This window comes from Mus musculus, chromosome 12, assembly GCF_000001635.26.
Source record: "Mus musculus strain C57BL/6J chromosome 12, GRCm38.p6 C57BL/6J".
Taxonomy (NCBI): domain Eukaryota; kingdom Metazoa; phylum Chordata; class Mammalia; order Rodentia; family Muridae; genus Mus; species Mus musculus.
The window spans coordinates 71,160,429-71,188,346 of NC_000078.6; the positions used below are offsets into that span (position 1 = coordinate 71,160,429).

At 39.9% G+C, this 27,918-nt stretch overlaps 1 protein-coding gene across 7 annotated transcripts in view; it reads left to right on the top strand.

Annotated features, from left to right (window-relative positions):
- The window catches only part of 2700049A03Rik (RIKEN cDNA 2700049A03 gene), a 173,117-nt gene that overhangs the window by 23,581 nt on the left and 121,618 nt on the right, over positions 1–27,918 (top strand). For 5 of the 7 annotated variants that reach the window (NM_001163378.1, NM_029818.1, XM_006516365.4 and 2 more), the window contains 11 exons: positions 696–768; positions 2,148–2,372; positions 3,956–4,130; positions 6,638–6,832; positions 10,091–10,278; positions 12,701–12,811; positions 15,495–15,575; positions 17,401–17,594; positions 18,612–18,730; positions 23,995–24,194; positions 26,953–27,109. In NM_001163378.1, the coding sequence (NP_001156850.1) occupies positions 696–768; positions 2,148–2,372; positions 3,956–4,130; positions 6,638–6,832; positions 10,091–10,278; positions 12,701–12,811; positions 15,495–15,575; positions 17,401–17,594; positions 18,612–18,730; positions 23,995–24,194; positions 26,953–27,109 (1,718 nt within the window). Of the gene's footprint in view, positions 1–695; positions 769–2,147; positions 2,373–3,955; positions 4,131–6,637; positions 6,833–10,090; positions 10,279–12,700; positions 12,812–15,494; positions 15,576–17,400; positions 17,595–18,611; positions 18,776–23,468; positions 23,604–23,994; positions 24,195–26,952; positions 27,110–27,918 lie in introns of those variants that run through there. The other 2 variants (XR_001780505.2, XM_006516366.4) reach the window with 2 other exon arrangements.

The window sequence follows — 27,918 nt, forward strand, 5'->3', positions numbered from 1 at the left end:
CAGATCCTATTAATGAAGTTGCTAGATTTGCTTACTTACTTTCTTTTTTAAAGATTCATTTATGTGTAAGAGTGTTTTGCCTACATGTTTGTGTGTGTACCACGTGTGTGCCTAGTACCCATGGAGTTCAGAGATGAGCCCCAGGATCTGGAGTCAGGGGTGGTTGTGAGTGCTAGCACGGAGTACTCTCACCCCCCTCCCCCCACCCCCCCCCCTCGGGCCAATCTCTTTTCTAAGCACTCACTGTGCTTATTGCATTTGTTTGTTTGTTTTTTTGGTTTTTCGAGACAAAGTTTCTCTGTATAGCCCTGGCTGTCCTGGAACTCACTTTGTAGACCAGGCTGGCCTCGAACTCAGAAATCCGCCTGCCTCTGCCTCCCGAGTGCTGGGATTAAAGGCGTGCACCACCACTGCTTATTGCGTTTGCATATTTGGCCTCTGAAGATGTGGGACTGGTGTGGACAGACATGGAGGTCCTGTGTTTTACTGACTGCAGTTTCCCATTTCGTTTCCCTCCTCCAGTTCTTCACAGACACTTTCCTTGTAACATTTAATGAGTACAATCACTTTTTGTTTTCTCAGGAGGGGCATTGGTTACAAGTAGCTTTAAAACTAGACTATATTTAACGGATCCTGGTCCTATTCTCAGTATATTAAGGCTAATTTAAGAACATTTCCTTTTTTCTCTTTTGTAGAGAGATGTCAGAGAAAATTAGGATCAGAAAGCAGGTAGATGAATGGATTAAAATCATTTCAGCAGAAATCCAGGTATGTTATAGAAAAAGTGGAAATTAAGTCAGTTCTCAGAATATAGCATAAAATCCAGTTTACTGATTGCCCTTTCTTTCTTTCTTTCTTTCTTTCTTTCTTTCTTTCTTTCTTTCTTTCTTTCTTTTAAAAAGATTTATTTAAGTACACTGTAGCTGTCTTCAGACACTCTAGAAGAGGGCGTCGGATCTAGTTACAGATGGTTGTGAGCCACCATGTGGTTGTTGGGATTTGAACTCAGGACCTTCGGAAGAGCAGTCAGTGCTCTTAACTGCTGAGCCATGTCACCAGCCCCCTCCCTGCCTTTTCTTTTTAATGTGTCTATTTTATTTAGTAAACTCTAAACAGAAAACGGAATTCTACCTGCAAAGGTGTTTTAAGCCAGCAGACTGGGGACCATCGATTCACTTAGGCAAACACCAACATTCCTCACTCATGGGACAGTCAGTTCCGGGGATGGGAAATCTTTCTTACATCCATGACGAGTGCAGCATATCTTCAGACAGACATCAGATCTTACGTTTTGTGTGTTTGAAGGTATAGAGCTAGGCAAGGTCACGGTTACTTTTGTCTTGGAGTGCAAGGCAGTTGCTTTCCTCCAGTGTGCTCACATATTTACTCATGTCAATAGCAAGGGAAGTGTCGGCTCGGCTTCCACAGCCATGAGCACAAAAAGTGATTCAGCATTGTTACACACACGCACACGCACATATATAATGCATTTGTAAGGAATTTATACTAGTCACTGCATAACTTACCAAATAAAAAGATGAAGTGACCTGTCGCTGTATGCCAGTGAGCAGAGTATGTCTTCATCACTGTTAATTCCATGTAAATATGCTTATTTAAATATTCAAATAATGTAAGTTTGCATATGTCAGCTCAGTTTCCTTATGAACTATGTGCTTATTTAAGTTTGTTCCTCTACCGTAGCTAACTGCTGGGATTCGGGCACCTGAAGGCAGGAACCGTGTGATGGTTTCCTCCCACGCTGCCGCCGCCTCTGGGTGCTCGTAACGCGCTAGGACTTTAGTTTTAGGATTGCTTTGTTCGCTTCTGGTTATGAGCCAGGATCTCTCTGTGCAGCCCATGCTGCCCTCCAGCTGGAGCTTTCCCTGGCTCCTATGGTCAGGAGTTGCAGGCATGCACTGCTCCGCCTCCAGCCCTGAGTTCAGGAGTTGCAGGCATGCACTGCTCCGCCTCCAGCCCTTTAGTTTTTTGTTTCCAGAAAGTATTTTTTTCATGTATAAGCTAATATTCTTTATTTTTAAAGCATTTTGAAGAACTAAACAATATAGTAAATAAATTCCAATATTTGTTAGTGTTGAAAGCATTATGATTTGTTTTGGCTTAAGTAATTTTAATTTTCTTTGCCTTAGGATGAACTTATGAGAAAAGATTATGAACAAAAGAGATTTGATCCAAAGAATCAAAGAAACAAGAAAGCTCTAACTATGAGTAGAGATATTAAAGCCAATAACCAAGAAAAAACGGTGAACAGATCTGTAATTCCAAGAAGCCATTATCAAAAGCAAACCCAGGAGCAGTTTACAAGTCCACCTGTGAGGAACTTGCCTGCCTCCGGCCCGCAGAAAGAGAGGAGTGTAAGGAACGCGCCTGCCTCAGGCCCTCAGAAAGAGAGGGACGAAGGGAGAGCCTCTCCCACCTTGTGTTTAGATGCCACAGTGTATCACTTCCTAAAAGATAGAAATAATGAAACTATGAAGAGCTGTACAAACCTAGACTAGATTTACACCATCAACTGTATAAGATTTTGGACCTGTAGTAGTGTAGAGACCTACATAAAATCTGTACTTGCCTCCTCCGAAGGCCTCTTAGTGTGTTTTTGTTCTTTTATTTTTGGCTTTTGGTTGCTCAGGAGACAGATTCTCATATTTTCCCAGGCTAACCTCAAACCTAGCAGTTTTCCCACCGTATCCTTTAAGGAAGCTGGGAAGCTAGACCAGGCACAGCAGCATGCCTGACTTAGAGCTAAAGCTGTGAATCACAGTATGTGTACTATGTATGTCCAAAGCCACGCTTCTCAGCCTGTGGGCTGAGACAATTCATAGCAGCAAAATTACAGTTATGAAGTCGCAACAAAATAAATTTATGTTTAGGGGTCACCACGAGATGAGGAGCTGTCTTAAAGGTCACAGTGTTAGGACAGCTGAGAACCACTGGCCTAGAGATTATCGACTGTCTGTTATTAGTCAGATTCATTTTACTGAAAAGCATGTTCCATCTTTTTGTGTATGTTCTGTTTTAGACCTAAAAATTACATTTAATGCCTAATGAGTTGTAGACACAGTACTGGGTATTTGGAGGGATTTTCTTTACCATTCTAACCCAGCATTAATGTTTTTAAGGCCAAGTAAGCATGGATTATCAAGCAAAGAAATGTTTAATTTAATGCTTGTCTCTAGTGCTTGATAAATGCTTCCTTTCTGTGACATTTTGAGATTTACTTATTTATTTATTTATCCACTTTTTTTTCTGCATATATGTCTGCACACCAGAAGAGGGCATCGGATCCCATAGGACTACAGTTATAGATGGTTGTGAGCTGCCATGTGGTTGCTGGAAATTGAACTCAATACCTCTGGAAGAGCAGCCAGTGTTCTTTTTTTTTTTAATTTATTTATTTATTTTATGTATATGAGTACACACTTTAGTTGTACAGATGGTTGTGAGCCTTCATGTGATTGTTGGGAATTGAACTTAGGACCTCTGCTTGCTCTAGTTAACCCCACTTGCTCCGGCCAAAGATTTATTTATTAGTATAAGTTCACTGTAGCTGTCTTCAAACGCACCAGAAGAGGGTATCAGATCTCATTATGGGTGGTTGTGAGCCACCATGTGGTTGCTGGGATTTGAAATCAGTACCTTTGGAAGAGCAGTCGGTGCTCTTACCCACTGAACCATCTCACCAGCCCGCAGCCAATGTTCTTAATCACTGAGCCATCTCTCCAATCCATTTCTCTGGCATTTTGATTGAAAGTGGAGCCTGGAGTATATAAAGTCATTTAAAGACTGTTTATTGTATTTAAACATAATAATTATGTAAAATGTATTTAAACATTACTTTAGGAACTGAGAATATTCATAGTAATGTAAGACCTTTTATGTTTCCTAGGTGGAAGATTTTAATATTTTACAGTAATTGTAACATGTTTTGCATTGGTAGGGCCTCTTGAAGTCAGCCACAACGTTGCAAGACGAGGATTATATGTTACAGATATATGGGAAGCCAGTTTATCAGGGCCACCGCAGCACTCTTAAGAAAGGACCGTATCTCAGATTCAGTTCTCCGTCTCCTAAGGCCAAGCCACAGAGGCCAAGGGTGATAGAGCTAGTGAAAGGTAAGGAAGTTCAGTGCCTGTCACTGCTCCATTTACAGAGAGGCTTAGTGCATAGCATGGCTTTATGTTTGTTATCTGTGCGCAGCACTCAGTGTCTGATGAGGAGCGGGAGGAAGAAGAGCAGAGCTTCAGTACCGTTATCTGCCAGGGAACAGTGTTTGTGGGCATTTTTGTGGTTTGCTACCAAAAAGTCTTCGCCAATAAAAATGATCGATTTTTTTGTTGGCTTTTAATTAAATAAGAACATTTTATTATTATGTGTTTTGACTCAGGCCAGCCATTTCTTTGATATATTTGAATATGACTTAGTTAAATAATAAGTCTGTTAATTTTGGTTACATTTTTAATTTTTTTGTCCTTCTTTGAAGTTAGTAAGCTTCACTAACAGGTAGTTAGCAGATACCAAGTCTCTGAAGTTAGTAAGCTAACTAGCAGGTAACTGGTGGATACCAAGTCTCTGAAGTTAGTAAGCTAACTAACAGGTAGCTGGTGGATACCAAGTCTCTGAAGTTAGTAAGCTAACTAGCAGGTAGCTGGTGGATACCAAGTCTCTGAAGTTAGTAAGCTAACTAGCAGGTAGCTGGTGGATACCAAGCCACTTCCTTTCCTCCTAGAGGTGGAGCTGTGGCAGGCAGTTGCTCAGACCCCCTTCCTTTATAAATGCTGGCTGATCAGGCTGGTGATCCACTTACCTGTAAATCCTACAGATACTATTATAAAGGCATGCAAATTATGATGTTTGCCCTAATATTTTTCTTAAATACTGGAGATTTATTGTTAAAATTGTATTTGGAGATTTGAAAGCCTTTCCAAAACAACAACTTTACAACACTGTCAGATCCCCAATAAACCTTTTAAGGTAACAGTCAGTGAGAGCCAGTGGGCCCTTCATCCCCAAGCCTGGTACCTGCGGTTTCTCCCCTCTGTGGGAGAGAAGAAGTCCTTCTTCTCTAGAGACACAGATAAGACAGACTTGAAGTTCTCTTCTGCTTACTTGTTAATTTGGTTTTTGTTGTTGTTGTTTTGTCTTTTTTTTTTGAAACCAGATCTGTTTTTGTAGTCCTGGCTGTCCTGACACTAAATATGTAGATCACTCTGTCCTTGAACTCACAGATTTGCCTGTCTCTGGCTCCCAAGTGCTGAACTTAAATGGTGTGTACCCCAAATTCTGGCTGGTTTTTTTTTTAAGATTTATTTTTATTTTTATTTTCATTTATGCATGTGTGTGCCCATGGAAGCCAGCAGAGGACATCTGGTCCCTTGGAGCTGGAACTGTGGGTGGTTGGGTTGTGAGTGCTGGGAATCAAACTCAGGTCCTCTGGAAGAGCAGCAGTCACTGTCAGCCACCGGGTCATCTTTTCAACCCTCAATTTTGTTTTTCTAAAGAAAGGACTTTCTGTAGTGTACCCCTGGCTGGCCTCAGGCTTACAGCAGTCTTCCTGCCTCTGCCTCCTTCCGCTGGGCCATTATGCCTGACAAACTTTTAAGATTTTGATAATTTAGAGTATAATGTCTATATGGATCTACATAAAACAGATTAAAAAATATATACTAACTTCCATAAATTCTAAGTAAGTATATAGAATTAGATTAATTGTGCATACTTTCAAAGGATAAGGGCTGATTATTCAGAATATAGAACAAGCAAAGGTATAATGAGAGAATTGGGGGAAATCCTGTTCTAAAATATGACCTTTAACTTTCTTGTATTGTGAAGGATAGTTGGTGAGTTTAGAGAGATGTTCTTCAACATTTTTCTTATATCAGAGTAGCTCTGTACAAGTGTATCAGGGACAGACAGCTGTGGTTTACAGGTGAGCTGCTGGGTTTTTTTCCTTTCTCCTTCATCTTCCTCTTCCTCCTCCTCCTCCTCTTTTCTTTTTTTCCCCCTTGGGCAAAGTTTCTTTATGTGTCCCTGGCTGCCCTGGAACTTGCTCCATAGACCAGGCTGGTCTCAAACTCAGAGGTCCTCCTGCCTCTACTTCCTGAGTGCTGGGATTTAAGGCGTGCGCCACCAGCACCTTAGCTGCTGGCTTTTGTTTTTGTTTTGTTTTTTTGTTTTTGTTTATTTGGTTTTTCGAGACAGGGTTTCTCTGTATAGCCCTGGCTGTCCTGGAACTCACTTTGTAGACCAGGCTGGCCTCGAATTCAGAAATCCACCCTGCCTCTGCCTCCTGAGTGCTGGGTTCAAAGGCGTGTGTCACCACGCCCAGCCTTAGCTGCTGTTTTAATGAGTAAATTTTTATTGACTATAGCCAGGTTCATTTACTGTTCATGGCTGCTTTCATGATTGTCACCAGAGTTGAACAGTTGCACCTGAGATTACATGGTCTAAGTTAGACCAAAGTAATTCCTGTCTGGCCAACCTCTGATCTACGTAGTACTTCTGCTTGAGACCCTATATTAAATTGGATGAAATCTTACTGGGAAAAACAATTGTATTTCTAGGTGGCTAGCTAATAGATCGTTGTTGAATTTTAAATTTCTGCCAATGATTATTATTATAGGCACTAAAGTCAAGTCAGCAAAAACACAAACTGACTTTCATGCTGCATCACGTATGAAAATGGATTCTAAAATACAGCATCCCATCACCGCACTACCTCATGCTGATCAGCAGTATATGGTCAGCCCAAGCAGAGAAATGCCTACTGTTTCAGGTACCCTGGAAGGTCATCTAATTCCTATGGCAATCCTCTTAGGTAAGACACAATGAATATGTGGCTGTAGGGAAGGGGGAGGGGTCCATTGCTTGTGATCAGTAGCAGGAGTTATAACGGTCACCTACTTTCTTATGTCTGGAGAGAGCTTCAGAATGTAGGTTATGCAGGGTAACAGTGATCTCTTAAACAGTGAGTTCTTGCCATAATCTCATTTATAGGAAATATTCTCTTGGTGTATTGCTATAGATGACATGATTGACATGCCATTGACCTACATAATAATTGAAGAAGTCAAGTTTGTTTGAATATTGTCATGCATGAGGAGAGATACTTTGAAGCACTGTTATGTACTTTTAAACCAGGTTGTGATAAGTAAAAGCTAGATGACCATATATATACTAGGGGAAATGGTCGCTTATTTCCTATATGAGAGCTCTAAGGGTCATATTAAAAATTGGACAGCTCTGCAGGTATGAAATCACATACCTAGCATCCCTTTCCTCAGAAGCACAAGGCAGGAAAACCACATGACTGGATGCTAGGAACAGACCCGCAGGCTCTCTGTAAGAACAGCAGGTGCTCTTAACCGCTGAGCCACCCCTTCATCCCTGAGTACATAAAAACGTTATATTTTTATTTGTGTGTTTGTGTGTGTGCCTGTGTGAGTTTATGTGCACCACGTGTGTTCAGGTACTCATGAAGGCCACTGGGCATTCGGTTCCCTGAAACTGGACTTTTGTAGGTAGGCAAGCCACCTGATGTGGGTTCTAGGAACTGAACTCTGGTTCTCTAGAAGAGCAGCAAGTGCTCTGAAGTTCTGAGCCATCCCTCCAGTCCATATATATGGAAATACAAATTAAACTACTTGGAGATACATTGTATATATAATATATATACATAGTATATATACATATACATATGTTCACACACACACACATATGGATGAGTGTATATGTGTGTGTGTGTGTGTGTGTGTGTGCCCAAAGTAGTTTTAGTTTTTATTTCAGTGATGGCTAGACATATGGAGTGCTTTGAAAAACATGATCATCTCTCTCTCTCTATTTCTTTCTTTCTTTCTTTCTTTCTTTCTTTCTTTCTTTCTTTCTTTCTTTCTTTCTAACTTTATTCAGTTATTTTTCTATTTGTTAACTAGCAGTTTTATTTCCTTGGTATTTAACTTCTGCAGCTCTTGGTAAATTCTGAATATCAGTTCAGCCCTTTGTCTGAGGTGTAGCTGGTACAGATGATGTCCCGGGCCGTGGGCCGCCTGTGCTCTGCTGACCGTTTCCTTTGCTGAGCAGAAACTTGACTTTCCTGTAGACCATGTGCTGGTGCTTGGGGCTAGTTTCTGTGCGGTTGGTCCTCTACTGAAAAAGTTCTGTTGGGGGCTGGAGAACTCAGTGGTTAAGACCACTAGGTTGCTCTTCTAGAGGACCCAGGTTCAATTCCTAGCACCCACATGGCATCTTACAACTGTCTAACTCCAGTCCCAGAGGATCCAATCCCTCACACATGCAGGCAAAACACTAATGCACATTTTTTAAAAAAGAGATGCATTTTCCTCAGTGTCTTGAATTGTATCTTCTCTGTGTTTTTTTCCTCCTCCTCCTCCTCCTCCTCCTCCTCCTCCTCCTCCTCCTCCTCCTCCTCCTTCTTCTTCTTCTTCTTCTAGAAGTTGCAGTGTTTCAGGTTTTAAAGTCTTTGATCCATTTGAAATTGATTTTTTTATGAAGTGAAAATTACAAATCTAATTTCATTCTTCTGCATTCTGCATTCTTCTGCTGTAGAAACACAGCTTTGCCAGAACTGTTTGTTGAACAGGCTGTCCTTTTCCACATACATTTTTGCTTCCTCCTTTGTCAAAAATTAAGTGAGCATAGCCATCTTATTTTTGGGTCCTCTCTCCCATTTCATTGGTTTACCTGTCTATTTTTATGCTAGGATCAATCAGGCTGTCTCTATCACTATGTCTCTATAGTATAATTTGAGATTGGACAATCTATAGTAATATCTCCATAGTGTTCTTACTCCATAGGATTGCTTTGTCTATTCATGATCTTTTGTAGTTACAAATGAATTCTTGTATTGTCTTCTCTCAACCTGTGAAATATGACACTGGAATTTGGGTAGGTATTGCCTTAAATCTGAAATGAATTTTGGTAGAATAGTCATTTTTACAATATTAGTTTTGCCAATCCAAGAGCACAGGATATCTTTCTATCATCAGCATCTTCTATAATTACCTTTTTAATATCTTGAAGTTTTTTTGTTGTAGAAGCCTTTTCACTTTGGTTAAATATATTCCTCAACACATAATGTTTTGGAGTTATTTTGAGTGAAATATTTTTCCTGATTTCTTTCTCTGGGAGTATATTGTTAGTATAAATGAAGACTACTATGTCTGTCTGTCTGTCTGTGAGACAGGGTCTCATACTAGACGATGTTGACCTTGAGTCACCATGTAGCCTAGGCATCTGAGTGCTGGAGTTAAGGGCTTGTGCTGTGTCCTTGCACAGCCTCAGGGACTTGGGCCTGACTGGCCCAGCAAGAGAATGAAGAGAAGACAGGCAGAGGGCATATACAGAAAAGCTGGGATCCAGTGGGCTGGGCTGTGATGCAGAGACCTCTACACCTAGGAGGCTCCCTGTTTATTACATACAGTTGAACTAAGAGGCTGGGGTTACTGAATAGACCTCAATAAAGAGGAAGGGTTAGTACATACAGAGAAACAAGGAGACAGGTTTAGTTAATCTTGATTTGTTCCATCCCTGTAGTGGAGGATACACCCAGGGGACATGGGAGGAGAGAGCTATGGTGGATATTTTCTCCACAAACTGTCTGCATTTCCACTTGGAGGAGGAGAACAGCCCTTGACCTTTCCTCAGCCTTGCCAGGGGAAGGCTTTGCCGTTTTCCCATGAGGCTGAGGCTTTGAGGTCCTTGAAATGACTGTCCCTCTGGGCCACTATGTCCAGCTCCTTAGTCTTTACTTCAAAATATAAAAAACAAGCAGAACTTTTGAAATGAGACCTGACAGTATAGAGTATGCTCTAATAGGCAGATACTAACCTTTATTTTAAGCATTAAGATAGCGTATGTGAAGTCGGAATTGCATACAAATAATGAAGAGACTGACATGGTGGGCACATGTGTAGACCGTGGTGGTGAGGAGCGAGGAAATTGCAAGATGCCTCTTTCCTTTTGTGAGCAAGACCAGTCACAAAGATCCAGGCAGTCAATTTGATTTTTCCTTTTATGTTAGAAACAGCTGACTCATTCTGTGCCCTACATTTCATAGGACAAACCCAAAGCAATAGTGACTCCATGCCACCTGCTGGAGTCACTGTAAACAAGCCACGCCCCGTGACTGTGACCACTTCTATTCCTCCGGCATCTCGAAAAGGGAACGCTGGAGTCAAGAAACCCAACGTAGCCATTGTAGAGATGAAATCAGAGAAGAAGGACCCTCCCCAGCTCTCTGTACAGGTATGCCAGGGTGCACGAGCAGACCCAACAGAGCGCGGAAACCCATTTACGCCATGAGAACCCACAGTTCATTGCTTAACTTTATGAAGACCTTGCTTTCACTGCTTTATTGGTGTGACCTGGTGGTAATGTGGTGTCGCTATGCTTGCTCTGCAGTGTTTACCCTCCTAAGTCAGTGTCCATATCACAGAGCGGGGAATGGGTGAACAATGCGCTATAATTAACTTTTAAAAAGAAGGTATGTGGGGCTGGAGAGATGGCTCAGCGGTTAAGGGCACTGGCTGCTCTTCCAGAGGTCCTAAGTTCAATTTCCAGCAACCACATGGTGGCTCACAACCATCTGTAATGGGATTCAATGCCCTCTTCTGGCATGCATATGTGTGTACAGACAGAGCATTCATATACCATAACAACAAACAAACAAACAAACAAACAGACAAGTAGATGATACATACCTGTAGTCTAAGCACCCAGAAAGTAGCCATAGGAAGATTGCCACAGGTTCAAGGTCAGCCTGGTCCATCTAGCAGGTTTCTAGCCAGCTCGTTAGGGCTACACAGAGAGTCACTGCCTCAATAATAAATAAGTGAATAAATAAACCAAAACATACAATAAAAGAAGCAATAGTTAATGGAAGGTGTGACTAATATAGTCATTATTTCAAACTTTATCCAATCATAGGACATGAATGAATGTAGAAAGAACCCATTTTTATACACAAAAACTATTCAAGTTTATGCTCTTTCCAATTTAATGTGCAATTTTAGTGAAATGCTATTTGTTAGAAATAAACATGAGATTTTTTTTCTTGAACTTTAGGGTAATTTTGATATCTGGAAGAATAAAGGGTTTAGAAAAGAGTTTTGTTATGAGCTGGGCATTTGGCTTATTTGAGCCAACATTGGAGAGGTAGAGGTTGAAAGGTCAGGAGTTCAAGGTCATCCTTAACCCCAGGTCAGGTTCAGGGCCAAGCAGCATAGGTTATGAGACACCACGCTGGTTACTAGACCAGTGCAGTGGGATTTCAGAATCAGCTTTATTATTCAGAAAGAATGTATACATGGTAGAGATTTGTTATAAGGAAAAAAATGTGTGTTGTATTTGTCTTAATGACATAAGAAAAGATTAGTTTTATGCTTCAAGTTTTTCTGTGTAGCAAATGAGCTCCAAATTGGCTAGTTGAAATTATAAAAAACAAAACCATAAAAATTTGAACATAATTTCATTGACTTTTATTAAAACTGAAGCAAATTCTGGATTTTGGGGAAGATACTTTAAATACAGTAAATAAAGGAAAGGAGGGTTGCATCTAAAATCTAAAGGTTCTGTATGTCAAAGAACCTTACAAAGGAAGGGGGGCTTCAGTGAGAATAAATGAAAGCAAGAGCCCAGGAAAGGATTTGTTTTTAAATACAAAGACATCTTTATGCCATAAGAAAACATAGATCTAAGTCCAGATTTTGTCCAGGTACATGAGTGAGATTCTACAGGAGGGTTAAAAGTATATTTAAAAATAAGGAAATTAGATGTAAGTTTTCCTTGTAGCTAAGATAATAAAATTTTTTAAAAGGATAATATATTCCCATGTAATTATTGCTATTATAAAACTGCTCATTTTAGTTGATGGTTGGATAAAACTTAGAATTATGTTTTTTGATGATGTAAACAGAAATTGGATAGGATTTTACCAGTAATTACAAAGAGTATTGAATATTCATGCTCTGTGGGCCCAGAAGTTCATCAAAATCTATCTAATATGCTATAGTAACTCAAGGCTTGAGAAGAAAACCCTGCATATATGAAGATACTGGGATCTAGGTGTGACAGTGGGGACACTGGCAGTGAGGAATGGCTGAATAAGGAATGGAAAATCCTTTAATATTACCCAGTTATGTAAAAGTATAACGTCTGCAGAGAAACAGGATATGACTAGGTAATAATGGCGCCCCCTTAATCCTAGAGCTTGGGAGGCAGAGACAGGCAGATCTCTGTGAGTTTGAAGCTAGCCTGGACGATAGAATGAGTTTCAGGGTAACCAAGGCCACACAGAGAAGCCCCGTCTCAAATGATCAAAACATAAATAAAATAAAATAAAATAAAATAAAATAAAATGAAGGAGGAGGAGAATGAGGAGGTATTATGACCTAAAAACAATGAAAACTCAGGGTTGAGAACACTTTAACTTGCTTAAACGGGTGGGAAACAGAGACGAGTATAGGTCATGGAAGTGAAGTTATCTTAAGATAGAATTTTATCAGTTTTTTTTTTCCTTTAAATGCTTAGTATAATATGCTTTCATAATTCAAAGTATCTGTTTATGACAATAAAAATATGAAGGGCATATTTTGTTGTCTGTTTTTGATAGTTACTTAAGTCATAGTGGTAAACAGCAAGCCAGATGTTCTGTTCTGTTCTGTTGTAGATATTACCTAGTGTGGATATTGATAGCGTTTCATACAGCAGTACTGACGGGGCTTCCTCTCCACCAAGTCCCAAAGAAGCCTCTCTTCCTCCACTGCACACCTGGATCCAGGTAGGTTTCAGAGTTCTTTCATAGCATTAACTATTACTCCATGCAGAGCTCTTATCATATCATAATGTATTATAGTGGATGCAGTAGCTCATACTTTGAAGCCTAGTACTTGAGAGGCAAAAGGCAGTCAGACTTCTGTGAGTTTGAGGCCAGCCTGTTCTACAGAGTTACAGCCATAGCTATGTATGTCATAATATGTAACAATAATTTCAGCATATGGTAAAATCGAAATGAGGGTTACATTGTTTACAAATTTCTAAAGACGTTGCTTTGAGATCTTTATAAATATTCAGGACATGGCAATTTTTGGAGTAACATGGTAATTGTGAGACTTTCACAGGTGAAGAATTTCTGTGTCTTTGGTAATATTTGATTTATATGAAAATTATAAATTGGAATGTGAAATTTTTATACATTTACTTATTGTGTGTGTCTGTATATGTGTGTACGTGTGTATGTGCGTGTGCACCTGCACATGTGTGCATGCCACAGTCCACATGGGGCATGAGGTCAGAGGACAACTAATGGGGAGTCTGTTTTTCCTTCCAGCACATGTGAAAGGGTTAGACTCAGGTTGTCTGGCTTGGCTGCAAGTGTTTTTACCCATCCAGAGTTAGGATTATAATACTGATAAGTAGTATATATTTTGTCACATTGTTAACATATAAAAATATACATTTTCTTGTATTAATTTGCTTCTGAATAATGATAATATGACTTTTATTACAGTAAAATAGCACTGTAACATATCTCTGGTATCTAATATATCAAATTGATCATGGAGTTCATAGTTCTTAAGAATAAAAAACAATTGCTGGACATGATGTCAGAATAAGGCAAATGTCTGTGAATCTGAGGTCAGCAACATAAGGGCTACATGATGAGACCTCAGCTCAGAATGAAAACAAGCAAACCAGAAACCAAAGTCATGAATCAGTCGGGCACAGTTCTCACACCTTTAATCCCAGCATGTAGGAGGCAGAGATAGGAAGATTTCTGTGAGTTTGAGCCAGCCTGGTCTGACACAGTCAGATCTGTCAAAGGGGAGCAGGGCTGACCGAGCTCATAAAGCTTTCATGATTCTGAGCACTGTGTTAGAATTGATCCTAAGTGGAATTCATACCCACTCGAACTAGTTAACTGTTTATAAGTAATTTTGTTTTTCTTAGGAGTTTATTGGAACATGTATGATAACAAAAATATATTTTGAATTATGTATAATTGTTCTCAGCAAGAAGAGGTGCCCCTTCCAGGAACTAACTTTGATGCCATTTTTAGTAATTAGAGTTTATATAGTAAGGCCTAGATAGTGAACTTGAATATAATTTGACTTTTATTAAGATTTTTAAAAGACTTATTCATTTCTTAAAATTATGTGGGGGCCTGTGTGCGGCTTTATATGCATCAGGCCCATGCAGGTGCCCATATAAGCCAGAGGGCACTGGATTCCCTTAAACTGGAGTTACGGCAGTTGTGTCTGCCTGGTGTGGGCATAGTGAACCAAACTGTCTCTGAGAGCAACAAGTGCTTGTAACCTGAGAGACATCACTCCAGTCTGTCTCTTTTTAACTTAAAATAAAACTTTTATTTGGGGAGTGTGTGTGTGTGTGTGTAATGCATGTGCATGGGTGTGTGAATGTAGAGGTCAGAAGACAACTTTCAGGAGTTCTTTCCTAACGTGTGGTTCTCAGAATCACACTGGGTCATCTGGCTTGTTGACAAATATAAGCCAGGTAAAGCCATCTTGTGAGCCCTGGTTTTCTTTACTTTTAAAATGATCGGAATCTGTTTCTGTCTTTTGTGAGTCAGTGAATGTATATACTTACAGAGCTACATGTGGAAGTGTTTCCTTCAGGGTGTAAAACTAGCCTGTTGATAGTTCTTTACATTTCTCACTGCAGTCCGGAGTTAGGGCTCAGTGGGTAAGAGCACTTGCGCCTAAGGCTTAGCACCTGAGCTTAATCCCTAAGACCCACATGATACCAGGAGAAAGCTGACCTGTATTAGCCTTTGACCCTCCACACGGACGCTTTGATGCCGCTGTGGATACACAAAATAAAATAAAGAAATGTAAGCTTCTTCGCAGTTGTGTTTGTTGCTGTAGATTAAATGTCAGACTGGTATTGTGTTTGTCTCTCACTGTGGCCCAGACTATCTTAGAACTCAGAGCAGCCCTTTTAGCTTTAAACTTCCAGGACTTTTCCTGCCCCAGGCTCCTGAGTTCAGGAATTAGGAGGTATGAAACATATTACCCTGATAATTTAAAAAAGATATTTTTATTGAAAATAATTTTTGGCTAGGTGGTGGAGGGCGTATGTCTCCAATCCTAGCACTCAGGAAGCAGAGGCAGGCAAATCTCTCTGAGTTCTAAACCAGCCTTGTCTACAGAGCAAGTCCCAAAACAGCCAGGGTTATACAGAGAATCCCCGTGTTGAAAAACCAAAGCAGCAACAATAACAACAACAACAATTACATACATATATATATATATAAATTTTTATCATTTTTGAAATGACGAGATAATAGATTGAGGACTGACCTGTATCTCATTTACTAATTAAATCACTTCTGAACAGAATATTAAAGTAGCAGGGCTATATTAAGATTATAGTGTATGGGAAAATATAAGAAATTATATGTTTTAAAATTGAAGGCAGTAAAACTTTCTGAAATGTTTCCTTAGACTCCAGACTTTATGAAGGTGGATGAAGAAGAGGTGCCCCTTCCAGGAACTAACTTTGATGAAGTAATCGATGTTATTCAGGTAACAAAGCTTAGAGACATAGAAAGTCATTTCCTTACAAAGACTTTTCCAGGTGGTTGAATGGATTTTGACTATTACAACTAAGTTTGAGAAACATGACTTTACTTTGATTTAAATAGACTTTAAAATTTAAATATGCTTATTTAAATTTCTTTTAAAGGTTATGAAGTTTGTTAATTGTTTTTCTTCCCTGTAGTGTCGTGTTTTTGTCATAAACTTAATGCTAGCCCACTGTCTCCCACCTGGAACACGCCTGTTGCTGCCATCTCTCCAGCTTCCCTTCCTCCAGTCCAATCTATTACATTTAACTCTTGATTTCCAGAGGCAAAGTTAGGTTTGTATCGGGGAAAAGTTATGAATAGTCAGAAGTCCAAGGGAAATCCTGTATGGATGTCAGTTATGAAAAGGCAGGAAAGAAAGGCAGGAAACATAAACCACATGAAAAATGGAGACACATACGAGATTATTTTAATGTTATGAACAAGACATTCAGCATTAGCGAAAATACTTCTCACATTTCTTTGACTTTGTTATGAAAACTGAGGGACTGGAGAGATGGCTCAGCACTGAATAGGGATTGAGGCTCTGAGAGGACCTGAGGTCAGTTCCCAGCACCCACGTGGTGACCCCAGTGCAGAGGATCCAACTTCTTCTGACCTCTCATGCTGAACACATGCTTACACTCTCTCTCTCTCTCTCTCTCTCTCTCTCTCTCTCTCACACACACACACACACACACACACACACACACTCACACACACAGAATTAGCACATACTTGAAATAAAATGTAATCCTTAGACCATGCAGAGGTAGGCACTGTCTTTGTGTTGGAGATGCGTTTCCCTATGTGAGTGCTGTGCAGTGTTTTGAGGCTAGGCTCCTTCTTTGTCTTCATAGCCCTAATGCTGCTGCTGTTTAATAGAGTTGGAGTTCAAGTGGAAGGAGCGACTACAGAACTCACAGTGGATTTGGGGCTGAGTGACAAGGGTCTCTTCTATTCCTCACAGGATATTGATGAGCTGTGATATTTAAAGAGACTAGATAATTTTGAGGTGCTTATTTAATTATAGATAAATTTATATCTGTAATTTAGGTCACAATGATTATGAAAGAGAAAATGGATGGTGGATAACTTAGGTGGCAAAGTTGACCATGAGTTGATAATTGTTGAAGCTGGGGACTAGGTACATGCAAGTCATTTATATAAAATCTGTAGTACCTAAGCATTACTTTATTTATTTTTAAACATGTAACATTTTCCATAAGGAAAAGTAAAAAAAAAAAAAAAAAACCAGAGCAATTACTTTGGGATGTGATATGATGATGAAAGTTATGTGTAAGATAAACTAAATGTAAATTGCAGGTTCTGACAGGGTGAACAAATGTTTGGGATTATTGGGGGTGGTGGTTTGTGAGCTCATAAAATTTTGGATATTTCATAAGGTTCAATGCTCCCCAGGTGTTCTAGCTTCATGATGATACAAAATTTATATATATATATATATTTTAATGTTTTGTGTCTGGTGATGTGAAATCAAACTCAGGGTAGACGAGTGTTCTACCATTGAACCATACCCAGAGCCTGAACACTGAGTTTAAAAAGGACAGATTATGAAAAATACATGTTCTCCAGTGTTGTCTAACTCATGTCTGTGTTGGGACAAGTGTAATATGTACGGCATATTTAATGTCATACTACCTAAGGAAAAGGGTTATTGGCTGGTTTGTGAATGTTGGTTAATTCATACAGCTGAGTTCTTTGTCTATGCTTGCCACATGAACAGATACTTGAAGATAATCGTTTTGTTTTCATTGTGTTACCAGGAAGAAGAAAAACGTGATGAAATTCCTGAATGCTCTGCACCAATGTTGGAGTTTAACAGAAGTGTTAAAGTTGTTCCTACAAAATATAATGGTCCTTCATTTCCTCCTGTAGTTTCTGCTTACCATCCCACTACTGATATTTTAGATAAAGTAATTGAGAGAAAAGAAACATTGGAAAATAGTTTAATTCAGTGGTAAGTTTATAATTCTATTGGTGTGAATAAAATCAGAAGGGCAGATAAAAATGGAAATAGCTTAGAAGAATATTCAGTGAGAGTGAAAGGTAGTATCCTGAGGTATAAGTACAGCCAGAGACACAGTATACGCTTAGCTTTGAAAACCTTAAGATAAGTTTGTGTTGAACAGATGTTGGAAATATATGTCAATTAAGTTTGTGTTGAACAGATATTGGAAATATATGTCAAGTAATTAACTACTTACCTTTGAATCTAGGATTATGAGTGAATTGAATCCTGTGAATTAAAAAAATAATAATTTTCTGATTTTCCCACAGTAAAAACTTACCATTTCTATGACAGTAATTTTTGATATGACTATCCGCTACTCTAAAGAAATGCATTGAACGAGGCTTCTACTCTACTCTTTGCTTTTCTTTTCCTCTTCCAAACAGTGACTTATGAAATACATTTTTCTTTACTTTTCGAGGAAAAAATTTACCCTGCTTAGCAGTTTGAGTGTTTATGATTTTATTGAGAGGAGAGCAGGAGACTCTAGTCTTTAAAAAAAATTTTAAATCAAGTTGCATCACTTTAATAAACTCACAACTAAAGCGGCGGATGGCTAGTTTAAGGATGCTGTTTAAGCACTTGCCTAGTCCCAGACTCCGCTCAGTGACTGTCATTGGAGCTTTGGTCTGATCTGTTAGCTATGTGTGCTCCGAGTGAGAAGCAGCCCGCTCACCCGAGTGAGAAGCCCACTCACAGCTGTCAACACAAACGGTGTGCTTACCTAGGGTGAGTGCAGGGAGCTTTCTGTCAGGCCGAAGAGCTCAAGGTTGATTTCATTGTCTGCCTCCCAAAAGGACAGTTTCGTCCTTTTGGAAAGGAGACAAGTTCTCTTCCTTCCAGCTGTAAGTTCCAGAAGGCTGCTTTTGCATGTTCATCTATGAGTACAGCTTATTCTTTAAAGTGATATAGCAAACATTTTATACTTTTAACCAAATTCAGGTGTATTTAACTTTATACTTCTAGGGTAGAACAAGAAATAATGTCAAGAATTATCTCTGGGCTCTTTCCACTCCAGCAACAGGCCAGACTTGATGCCAGTGTCTCAGTAAGTGAGGCGAGCGAACCGTCAGCTTCTGACATTGGTACGTCAGAGGGAACCTGTTGCCACTTAGTTACTGAGGATTTCTGTATCCTTGGCTGTCTCACTTTCTGCTCCTCTGCAGATGAGATTAGTATTCCTTTCCCTCTGTTTTTACAGATTGCAGCTTTGGGGTTGCTGACCCATTCTCTAGGATTCTATTGTTCCTCCACAGAAAAATGTCTGTGTCTGTGTATAAATTATATAAAATATATTATGTAATATACATACATATGTGTTATTGTGGAGGAACAATAGAATATTGTATGCATGCATGCCCCGGTCAGAGACAACGTGGGCTCCAGGAGCTCCTCAGGTCATCAGCTGGGTGCCTTTACCCACTAAAACAGCTTTCTGCCACCTCCTTTTATTTTTCTTTTGCTGCAACCTAATATTTAGCAAAGGGGACTTTATACAGGAAAGATTTATTTTATGTGATGGTTTGAGAGAATAGCAGTTCATTGTGGTAGGAAACACATGCCAGTCAGAGTGTGCTGTGGCTGGCTGTTTCCTCACTGAGAAAGCTTGGGACCAGTGAGAGTGTGCTGTGGCCGGCCACATTGTCACTCAGAAAGCACAGGAGTATAATATAGTTGGACACATTGCATCCTTAGAAAGCTAGGAGACATAACTGACTCATATTTAACTCTTTTCTCTTTTGAGTAAAGTCCAGAGCCCTAGTACAAGAGATGGTGCCAGCCACATAGGGGTGGGTCTTTTCCTCCTAGTTAAATCTCTCTAGAAATGTTCTCACAGAATGTCCAGAGGTGTGTCTCTAGTCGATTCCAAAGTCCATTTATCATCAGCACACATTTATAATAGGTATCAATATAGTACGGTTGTCTGACACGTCTTTCTTACTCACTAGACTATGCATTATTCAGTAGTCAGGATGCTGCTGCTTTTGCCCAGCCCTTGAGGGTTTAAGTTCTCTCTGAGTGGTTAAACGAGCCATTCCTCTTTCCTTCTTCTTCCTGGTGATTTCCAGCCTTTTAATTCTTTAACTATTGTGTACTAAAAACTTCATTCTTTTCACTGTTCTGTGCATCATTATGTGCTAAAAACTTAACTCTTTATTACTGTTTTGTGCTTCATGTAAGTGCTGGGGAAAGTTTTTCTCTCTTATTATTTATAATTCTCTGTTGCTTGAATAAGCAGTGGTAAACTTAACTCTTACATTATAAACTTACAGTATATTCTCTGGCAGTTTACATATCATGTACAGCAACAGGGAATTCAGTAGAGGATTTGCTAAGGCTCCTTTCCTTTCTCTCTTGCCTAGAAACCTTGTCTGTTGCTGGCCAGACAAGAAGGAAGCGTGGAACAGTTAACTTTTAGTGAACCAGGAAAAGAAAGTCATGCTCACAGATAGAAAAACCTTTACACAAACCAATATGCATAGACACACACATTCTTATACACATTCACCTTTTGTTGGGCACAACCATCTCATCAACTTACATACACACACATCTTCCTTCAAATGCGTATTTGTATTTGGTGGCTAGAACAAAAGTCCCCATGAGCAGGTTTCATTGAGCAGGCGCCAGTGCAGAAAAAACACACTCATTCTGGATGAAAAATACACTTCAATCTTTATTGATTAGAGAAAGAAAAAACAACTTTTTTATTGTTTATAAAAAAGCCCTGTTCTTGTGAGTAAGAAGAAACTGGCTGTCTCATGGTGAGAAGAAGCCTGCCTGCTCCTGCTGTGTTGTGCTGTGCACTGCTCAGCTCTGCTTCCCTTCTGCTCCTGCTCTTATTGTTATCGTTCCTGGTTCTTGTACTTTTTCAAGGCACATGATCACATGGTATTCTAAGCATCTTTTTTCAAAGTTCACGACAAGTTCAATCATAAGTTCAAATTGAAAATTGAATAAGAAGTATCTCGCCGGGCAGTGGTGGCGCACGCCTTTGATCCCAGCTCGGGAGGCAGAGGCAGAGGCAGGCAGATTTCTAAGTTCAAGGCCAGCCTGGTCCACAGAGTGAATCCCAGGACAGCCAGGACTACATAGAGAAACCCTGTCTCAAAAAAACAAAACAACAAAGCAACAACAACAAAAAGACTAGTTGTCTTATTTAGCATTCATTATCTGCCACTAGCTCCACAGGTTTATTAAGAATTTAAAATGATAATTCCTATGTCAAAGTTAGCACAGTTTTGTCAAGAAGCAAATCATCTGCCTAGGAGCTCATTAGTTGGAGTTTTGTATAGATCAATCCAGTCAATGTTTTATCTTCTGTCTTTGCACCTACAATAAATCGTTCACTCTCAGTTCATGACCTTTAGTTATCAGGTAACGGTTTTACATTCAGCCTAGAAGGAAGGTTTTCCCTGGTCATAAATCTGGTTCAAGCCTGTGTTCTATCCTAGTGCAATGAGCCCATGACAGGTGAAGATTTACACAACCCTAATTGCAGCTTTCCTATTACAGAGGGCTCTATAGAATACTACAGGAATTCTATAGAATAATTATAAAATCATCAATTTATAGCATTGTTACAGAAGAGTATATCTTTGTTGATCTGCAGAAAATTTACCCAATACAGTGGGCTAATGCCCAGGAATTGTTTTTTTTTTTTTTTTTGTTTTTTTTTTTTTTTTTGAGACAGGGTTTCTCTGTGTAGCCCTGGCTGTCCTGGGATTCACTCTGTAGACCAGGCTGGCCTCGAACTCAGAAATCCACCTGCCTCTGCCTCCCAATTCTGGGATTAAAGGCGTGCGCCACCACCGCCCGACTAGGAATTGTTATATTAATTTAATAATGACAGGAAATCATTTTTAAAATAATCAGCAATAAGAGTCAATCCTTGCAACTCAGAATTATCTATCACAGCCACTCAAAATGATGTGTCATCTCCAGATTGTCACTTGTATCCTTTAGCCTTTCCTAGATGGCTCCTAACATGGGGAGCTTGTGCCTGCTTCTCTTTCTCATTTGGCATCCAGTCTGGCTTGAATCTGTATAGCCCCTGTGCATGTCACCACAGTCTCTGAGTTCATGTGTGTCAGTCCTGTTGTGTCTTGACACAGTTTTCTTAGTGTCACCATCCTCTGGCTCTTCCAATCTTCCCACCTCCTATTCTGCACAAGCCCCTGAGCCTTGAGAGGCAAGGGTTGATGGAGACAGAGTTCCAACGTCTCTCACTCTCTCCATATTGTCTAGTCTAGGTCTTTGTGTTAGTGAATGTTGGCTTTAAAGCCTTTGATAGGCATGCTATAATTCATATAACATAACCACAGAGGTTAGGAATGGACAAAGGGGCTATGGCAGAGGGGAGGATCTCCCAAGGAAGGGGAAATAAAAAACACTGTGGAGGTGTGTGTTGGGGTGGGGTGGGTGGGAGGGAGGGCAGGAGGGAGGGCAGGAGGGTACTGAAGCAGGAAAATTAAACAGGAATGGGGAGGGAAAGGGAGTTTAAGGGAGGGCCAACTAATACTAAGGACCATTTGAGGGATCATATGGAAATGAATTAATACTTCTGTAGAAATACATATACATACATACATGTATATATGTGTGTGTGTTTGTGTGTGTGTGTATCTGTCTGTCTGTGTATACATGTATACTACGGTATGCTCTGGTTATCAGAGGACAACTTGAAGGAGTTGGCTTGCTCCTTCCACTGTGGTTCCAGGGGGCTGAACTCAGGTAGTCAGGCATGGCAGCAAGCATTTTTTACCTCTTAATCATCTTGCCTATCCTAGTGCAATATTTTGCCAATCATGTTCTTGCTTAAGTTAGTATTATTTGCTGGATATATCATAATTTGTTAATCCAGTTACCAGATGGTTGATATTTCCTGTCTTTTAGTTTAGGTCTATGGTAAAACTGATAAGAATACTTGCTGACAATTTTTTGTTTGGAATGCAGCTTTTAATTTATCCTAGTCATGTGATAAATAAATGGTTATTAGGACTTGCTAAGCATCTTGCAAATGGTGGTACCATGATATCCCAAGCAGTACTGTGGTTCTTATTTGCCTGTTGAGAGGAATATGCTGAGTAGTGATGGCTAGCCGGATCTAATTGCGATATAAAGGCTTTCTTTATCTGTGCATGCGTGCGTGCCTGTTTGTGTCTGTGTGTCTGTGTGTGTTCCCAGGAACTGAACCCAGGACCCTTGCCCAGGCTAGGCTAGAACTCTACCATTCAACGACTCCTTCAACACTCATAGTATGTTTTGAGGTATATTTTATATGCAATATAAAATGAGAATGTAAAACGCTCTTCATTTTTTCTTTATTCTTTCTCCTTTTGCATATGGATTTCAGATTTCTGTAGTATTCTTTAAAAGATTATCCTGTCTCCATTGAATTATCTTAATATTTTTATTGAAAACTAATTGGCCGGGCTGGTGAGATGGCTCAGTGGGTAAGAGCACCCAACTGTTCTTCCGAAGGTCCAGAGTTCAAATCCCAGCAACCACATGGTGGCTCACAGCCATCTGTAACAAGATCTGACGCCCTCTTCTGGAGTGTCTGAAGACAGCTACAGTGTACTTACATATAGTAAATAAATAAATCTTTTAAAAAAAAAAAAAAAAGAAAACTAGTTGGCCATAAATCTGTAGATGTTTCTGTTCTTCCTTTTTTATTTAATTTTTTAAATGTGTGTGTATGTTTGCCTGCATTGTTTTATGTGCACCACATATGTCCTTTTTAAAAAATACTTCTTCTTCCTGTCTTTCCACTCTTGGGATAGCCTGTTGTCCTTTACAGCCTGACTTTTACTTCCCAAGTCCTGCAGTAGAAGCTTCAGGAGGCTCAGCATGCGACGTCACCGACCAGTGTCCTTGAGCTAGAGGGAGGGAGAGCTTGCCTCTTGCTTAATGTATCCTTGTGTTTTGGTCAGAAGTAGAAATAGGATTGTTGGGGGGGGTATGGGGGACTTTTGGTATAGCACTGGAAATGTAAATGAGCTAAATACCTAATAAAAAAATGGAAAAAAAAAAAAAAAGAAATAGGATTGTTTCCAGCTGAGGAAATTTGGTATATATGTAATAGTTTTCATTGACTTCTGTGTGGTGAGGAAGGAGGCATATTACATGAATTTTTACTTGTGTTTTTTTTCTCTGCCTTGGTTTGTTAGAAAGGATGCTATTTAAGCTGCTATCTGTCTTTCTTGTGGCCAGTAGCTTTGCTTCGCTTCTCAGTGTTCACGCCTCCTTCACGATCACACATAGCTATCAGCCTCCTAAGATCTTAAGATGTAAGGTGTGGCTGCACCCATGTTTCTTGGCATTATCTGAAGTTCTTGTTTTTTAGTTGCAGGAACAAGCAGTGGAGCGCTCCAGCGTATGGTTGATGCCAGAGTTCCTGTGAACTCGGACATGGTCAGCCATTTTGTCAATGAAGCTCTGACTGAGACCATTGCTGTCATGTTAGCTGACAGAGAAGCAGAGAGGCAAAGGGCTGCTGCCACAAGTGTTCCTGGTGATCTTTCAGGAACTGAAACTAACCTGTTGGTAGGAGTGACTTTCCGTTCCCTTGTGACCTAAGGGTTGTGGAGAATATCTTAGATATTCTCTGTGTGTGTGTGTGTGTGTGTGTGTGTGTGTCTGTCTTTCCATCTATGTTTGCTTGAGACAGTCTCACCCTATAGTCCAAGCTGTCTCTGTAGCTCAGGGTGGTCTCAAGCTCAAGATAACCTTCCCACTTCAGTATCTATGTAAAAATGCCACTATTCTATGTAGAAGCTAGCACATCTACATACAAGAAGGTATTTTAAACTTAATGTTTTAAGAGCATAGATTGTGATAGAATTCCTTGGTGATGTAATTAACATTCCCTAGTTGTTTATTATTATTATTATTATTATTATTATTATTATTATTATTATTATTATTATTTTGAGATTAGCTTTCTTGTAGCCCCAGGCTGGCCTTGAAGTCACTGTGCACCTGAGGGTGGCCTTGAACTGGATAACTGGATTCAAGTATGAGCTATCATACTCAATTTAGCTTTTTCCTTTTTTTTTTTTTTTTTTTTGGAGAAAATGTAAAATCTACAGAAAAGTTACAAGTGTATTACAGTGACCAGTGACCATTTTTTCCCTGTATTTACTCTCTGTATTTCACACTGGTGGCAGTTGAACGTTTCTAAAGTCTATCTCTATACATGCTATATGCTTAAAAAAATATTTTAAGCATATGAGTGTTTTGTCTGGATGTTTGTCTGTCTGCTTCTTGCATGCAGTACCCACACAAGCCAGAAGAAGGCATCTGATCTCCTGGAACAGAGAGATAAGTTTCCATGTGGGTGCTGGAAATTGAACCCATGTCCTCTGAAGCAACAGCCAGTGCGCTTAACTGCTAAGTCATCTCTCCAGCCCTATATTATATTCTTTTTAAAAAAAAGTTTGAGAGTTGGGAATATGTGACTCTACCTCAAAAGCATTAGCAGCATTCCCTAAAGAAATCTTTGTGGTTTACAGGCTCAGAAATAGCTGCAGAGTTTTATAAAGTTGGTAACAGAGTTAATTTTGGATTTGTATCATTCCTACGATAGATTAGAAATTCTATTCAACATAGTGATGGTGATCACACAAACAATAATCCAAGTATATAAAATACATTTTCTCTTAAACTAGTAAAGAAGGTGTCTGTAGACTCTAGATACTAAATATGTGTGTGACCTGAAGGTACAAAAGATCCTCAGTGAGAAGAGGAAAGTCAGCGGTCTCAGCACAGAGTGGGAGGAAGGCCGAGTGAGGGGATGGAGGGCCGGAATGTGAGCAAAGCAAACCGTTTATGTGTACGAAGTGTCCTAGCCCGTTATTTCTATAGGTTTACTGAAAATGATTAATAAAACCAGATTTTATAGATATAAGTCTAATTTTGATTTGTATAATTTGGGAAGGATAGACATCTTCATGATGCTAGGTCTTCATCCTCATCCTCCTCATCTTCATCATCATCATCATATAGTTTCATGGATGATTAAATAGCTCATACAACTTATAGAACTTTGTGAATACTCAGTTCCTAATAGTTTATCATTGTTGGTAGTCAGTTACCAGTGCTTGAAGGATACCTCCAGACCTCTCATGAGGAATAAGGTGGGCCATTTTATTTGTGCGTGTGTGTGTGTGTGTGTGTGTGTGTGTGTGTATAAACAGATTTTTATGTTGTATGTATATACAGTCAAGAAGTGGAAAAGATACAGTATTTTTTTTTTTTTGCGTGAGAGTTTGCTACCTGTTGAGCAGTGTTCCAGGATTTCTAATAATCTTTCATGATTTTGGATGATACTGGTCATGTCCGGGGAAGTATGGTTGTAGACTCTTGCCATCAGTTTAAGTTAGGTAGTAGTTAGCAACATGGCATGGAATATATAAAAGCATTTTAAAGTGGATAATAATGTTCTTAAAATGAACGAAGGAAATGACAAGATTGTTCCCTCACAGAAAAGAAATACAAATTGCCCACATACCCACAAAAGGCCCTGGAACAGTAGGCATTCTCCTTGCCTCTGCTGATAGTGTAGGGTAGCCCAGTCCTACAGGGGAGCTCCACAGAGTCTGCTCAGAATGACAGCAGTGCTTTCAGGAGTTAGGCCTGAGAGCTCACTCCATTGGTAAATCTGTGTACATGTGATTGACTTAGGGCAGGATTACCTGATAACTCTGAGGAAAGAAACAAGAGAGAAAGGAAACAAGACAGTGTTTTTATTGTTATCCTTTTATGTCTTTGAATTTTGGAACCTTTTGAATATGGCTCATTAATATTAAGATGCTTCCTTCTTTTCTTGTTTGCACCTGGCTCTGATGGTCACCTCCCGTACCCTCTCTTTTTTCTTACTTGCCATTACTTTTTACACGGTGTGCCTTTATTCTTAACACCCAGTCAGTCGGTCAGCCAGCCAGCCAGCCAGTCAGTCAGCCAGTCAGCTTCTCTTTTGTTGCCTGGCCAACCATGCAGCCCATTGAGTTTGTAGTTGGGGTTGATCTTCATCTCTGTCTGATTAATCTTTTTCTCTGATTTAGAAGACAATAATGGATTTCTTTCAGACAGTTATTTCAATTGCCCAAGAGTTTCCTGGGGCCAGTCTTATACTGGCGACTAAATATTTAAGCCCCAGAGCACGAAGGCTTTTCTTTTACTGTCACTTAGACCATCGGTTTAAGTCCTGTGTGGTGTAGGATTGAGTTCATATTACTGTTTGATATCATTTTTGTTTGGGTTATTATAAACGTACGTGTTCTGTTTCACTAATTTGTCTCAGGCAAGAGTTTGTGCTCCAGTAGCGACGCCGCAGCCCACTCCCCCCTGCTCACCATCACCTGTGAGGGAGCACGTGCGAGTGAAAACGCCAGACTCTTCTCCCTGTGAATCCGATCCAGATGCGGCTTCTTCTATAAAAGAGATACGCGTTGAAAAAGGTGGAAACCTTGTTTCTTTAAAAAATGTGTGTGAGAGTGTGTGTGTGCCTCTGTACTTCATGGCACGTGTGTGGAGGTCAGGGGAAACTTGGTCAAGTTGCTTCTCTCCATTCACTTTAACAGTGCTTGACTTGCTGAGGCATCTTGCCTGAACCTAAAACTTTTATTTCTATAATTCAGTTTTATGTTTAGTAACTATAAGTAGTTTTTACTTAGTAGTCTTTAGTAAATGCCTTTTTTTTCCCCAAGGAAGCTAAGGAATTGCTTGTCACTTGACTGCTTATGTGCTGTAGCAGATAGCACACACTAGGTATTTTATAAGTTAAATTAAGAGTTCTTTTGTTTGAGTTCCAGACTGTGAGGTCACACTAAGGGGCTGCCTTTGGTGACAGCCGCCTTGCTGTATCATGAATGACAAAAGGTGTCATATAGCAGCGAGAGAGCCAGAGGCTCAGGCTGAGGCCTCACCTCTCATGGAGCTGCTGATCCCACGCAGGACTCTGTGCCCCGGGTGGCTCACAGGGGCCTCCCTCCCACCCTCCGCAGTGCGACACAGGGTTAAGGATGAGGTTCCAGCATAACCCTGCAGGGAGGCGTTCACAGAAAAGTAGTATTTCTGAAAATACGGAGTTTAGTAACTGCTGAAACGGCTTTAAATGTATAGTAGTCTTAAAATGCCATCTTTTCAAGGTTTTAATTTTTATGCCTTTTTTAAAAAAATTTACTTAATTTTATATACGTGAGTGCACTGTCACAGTCTTCAGACTCACCAGAAGAGGGCATTGGATCCCATTACAGATGGTTGTGAG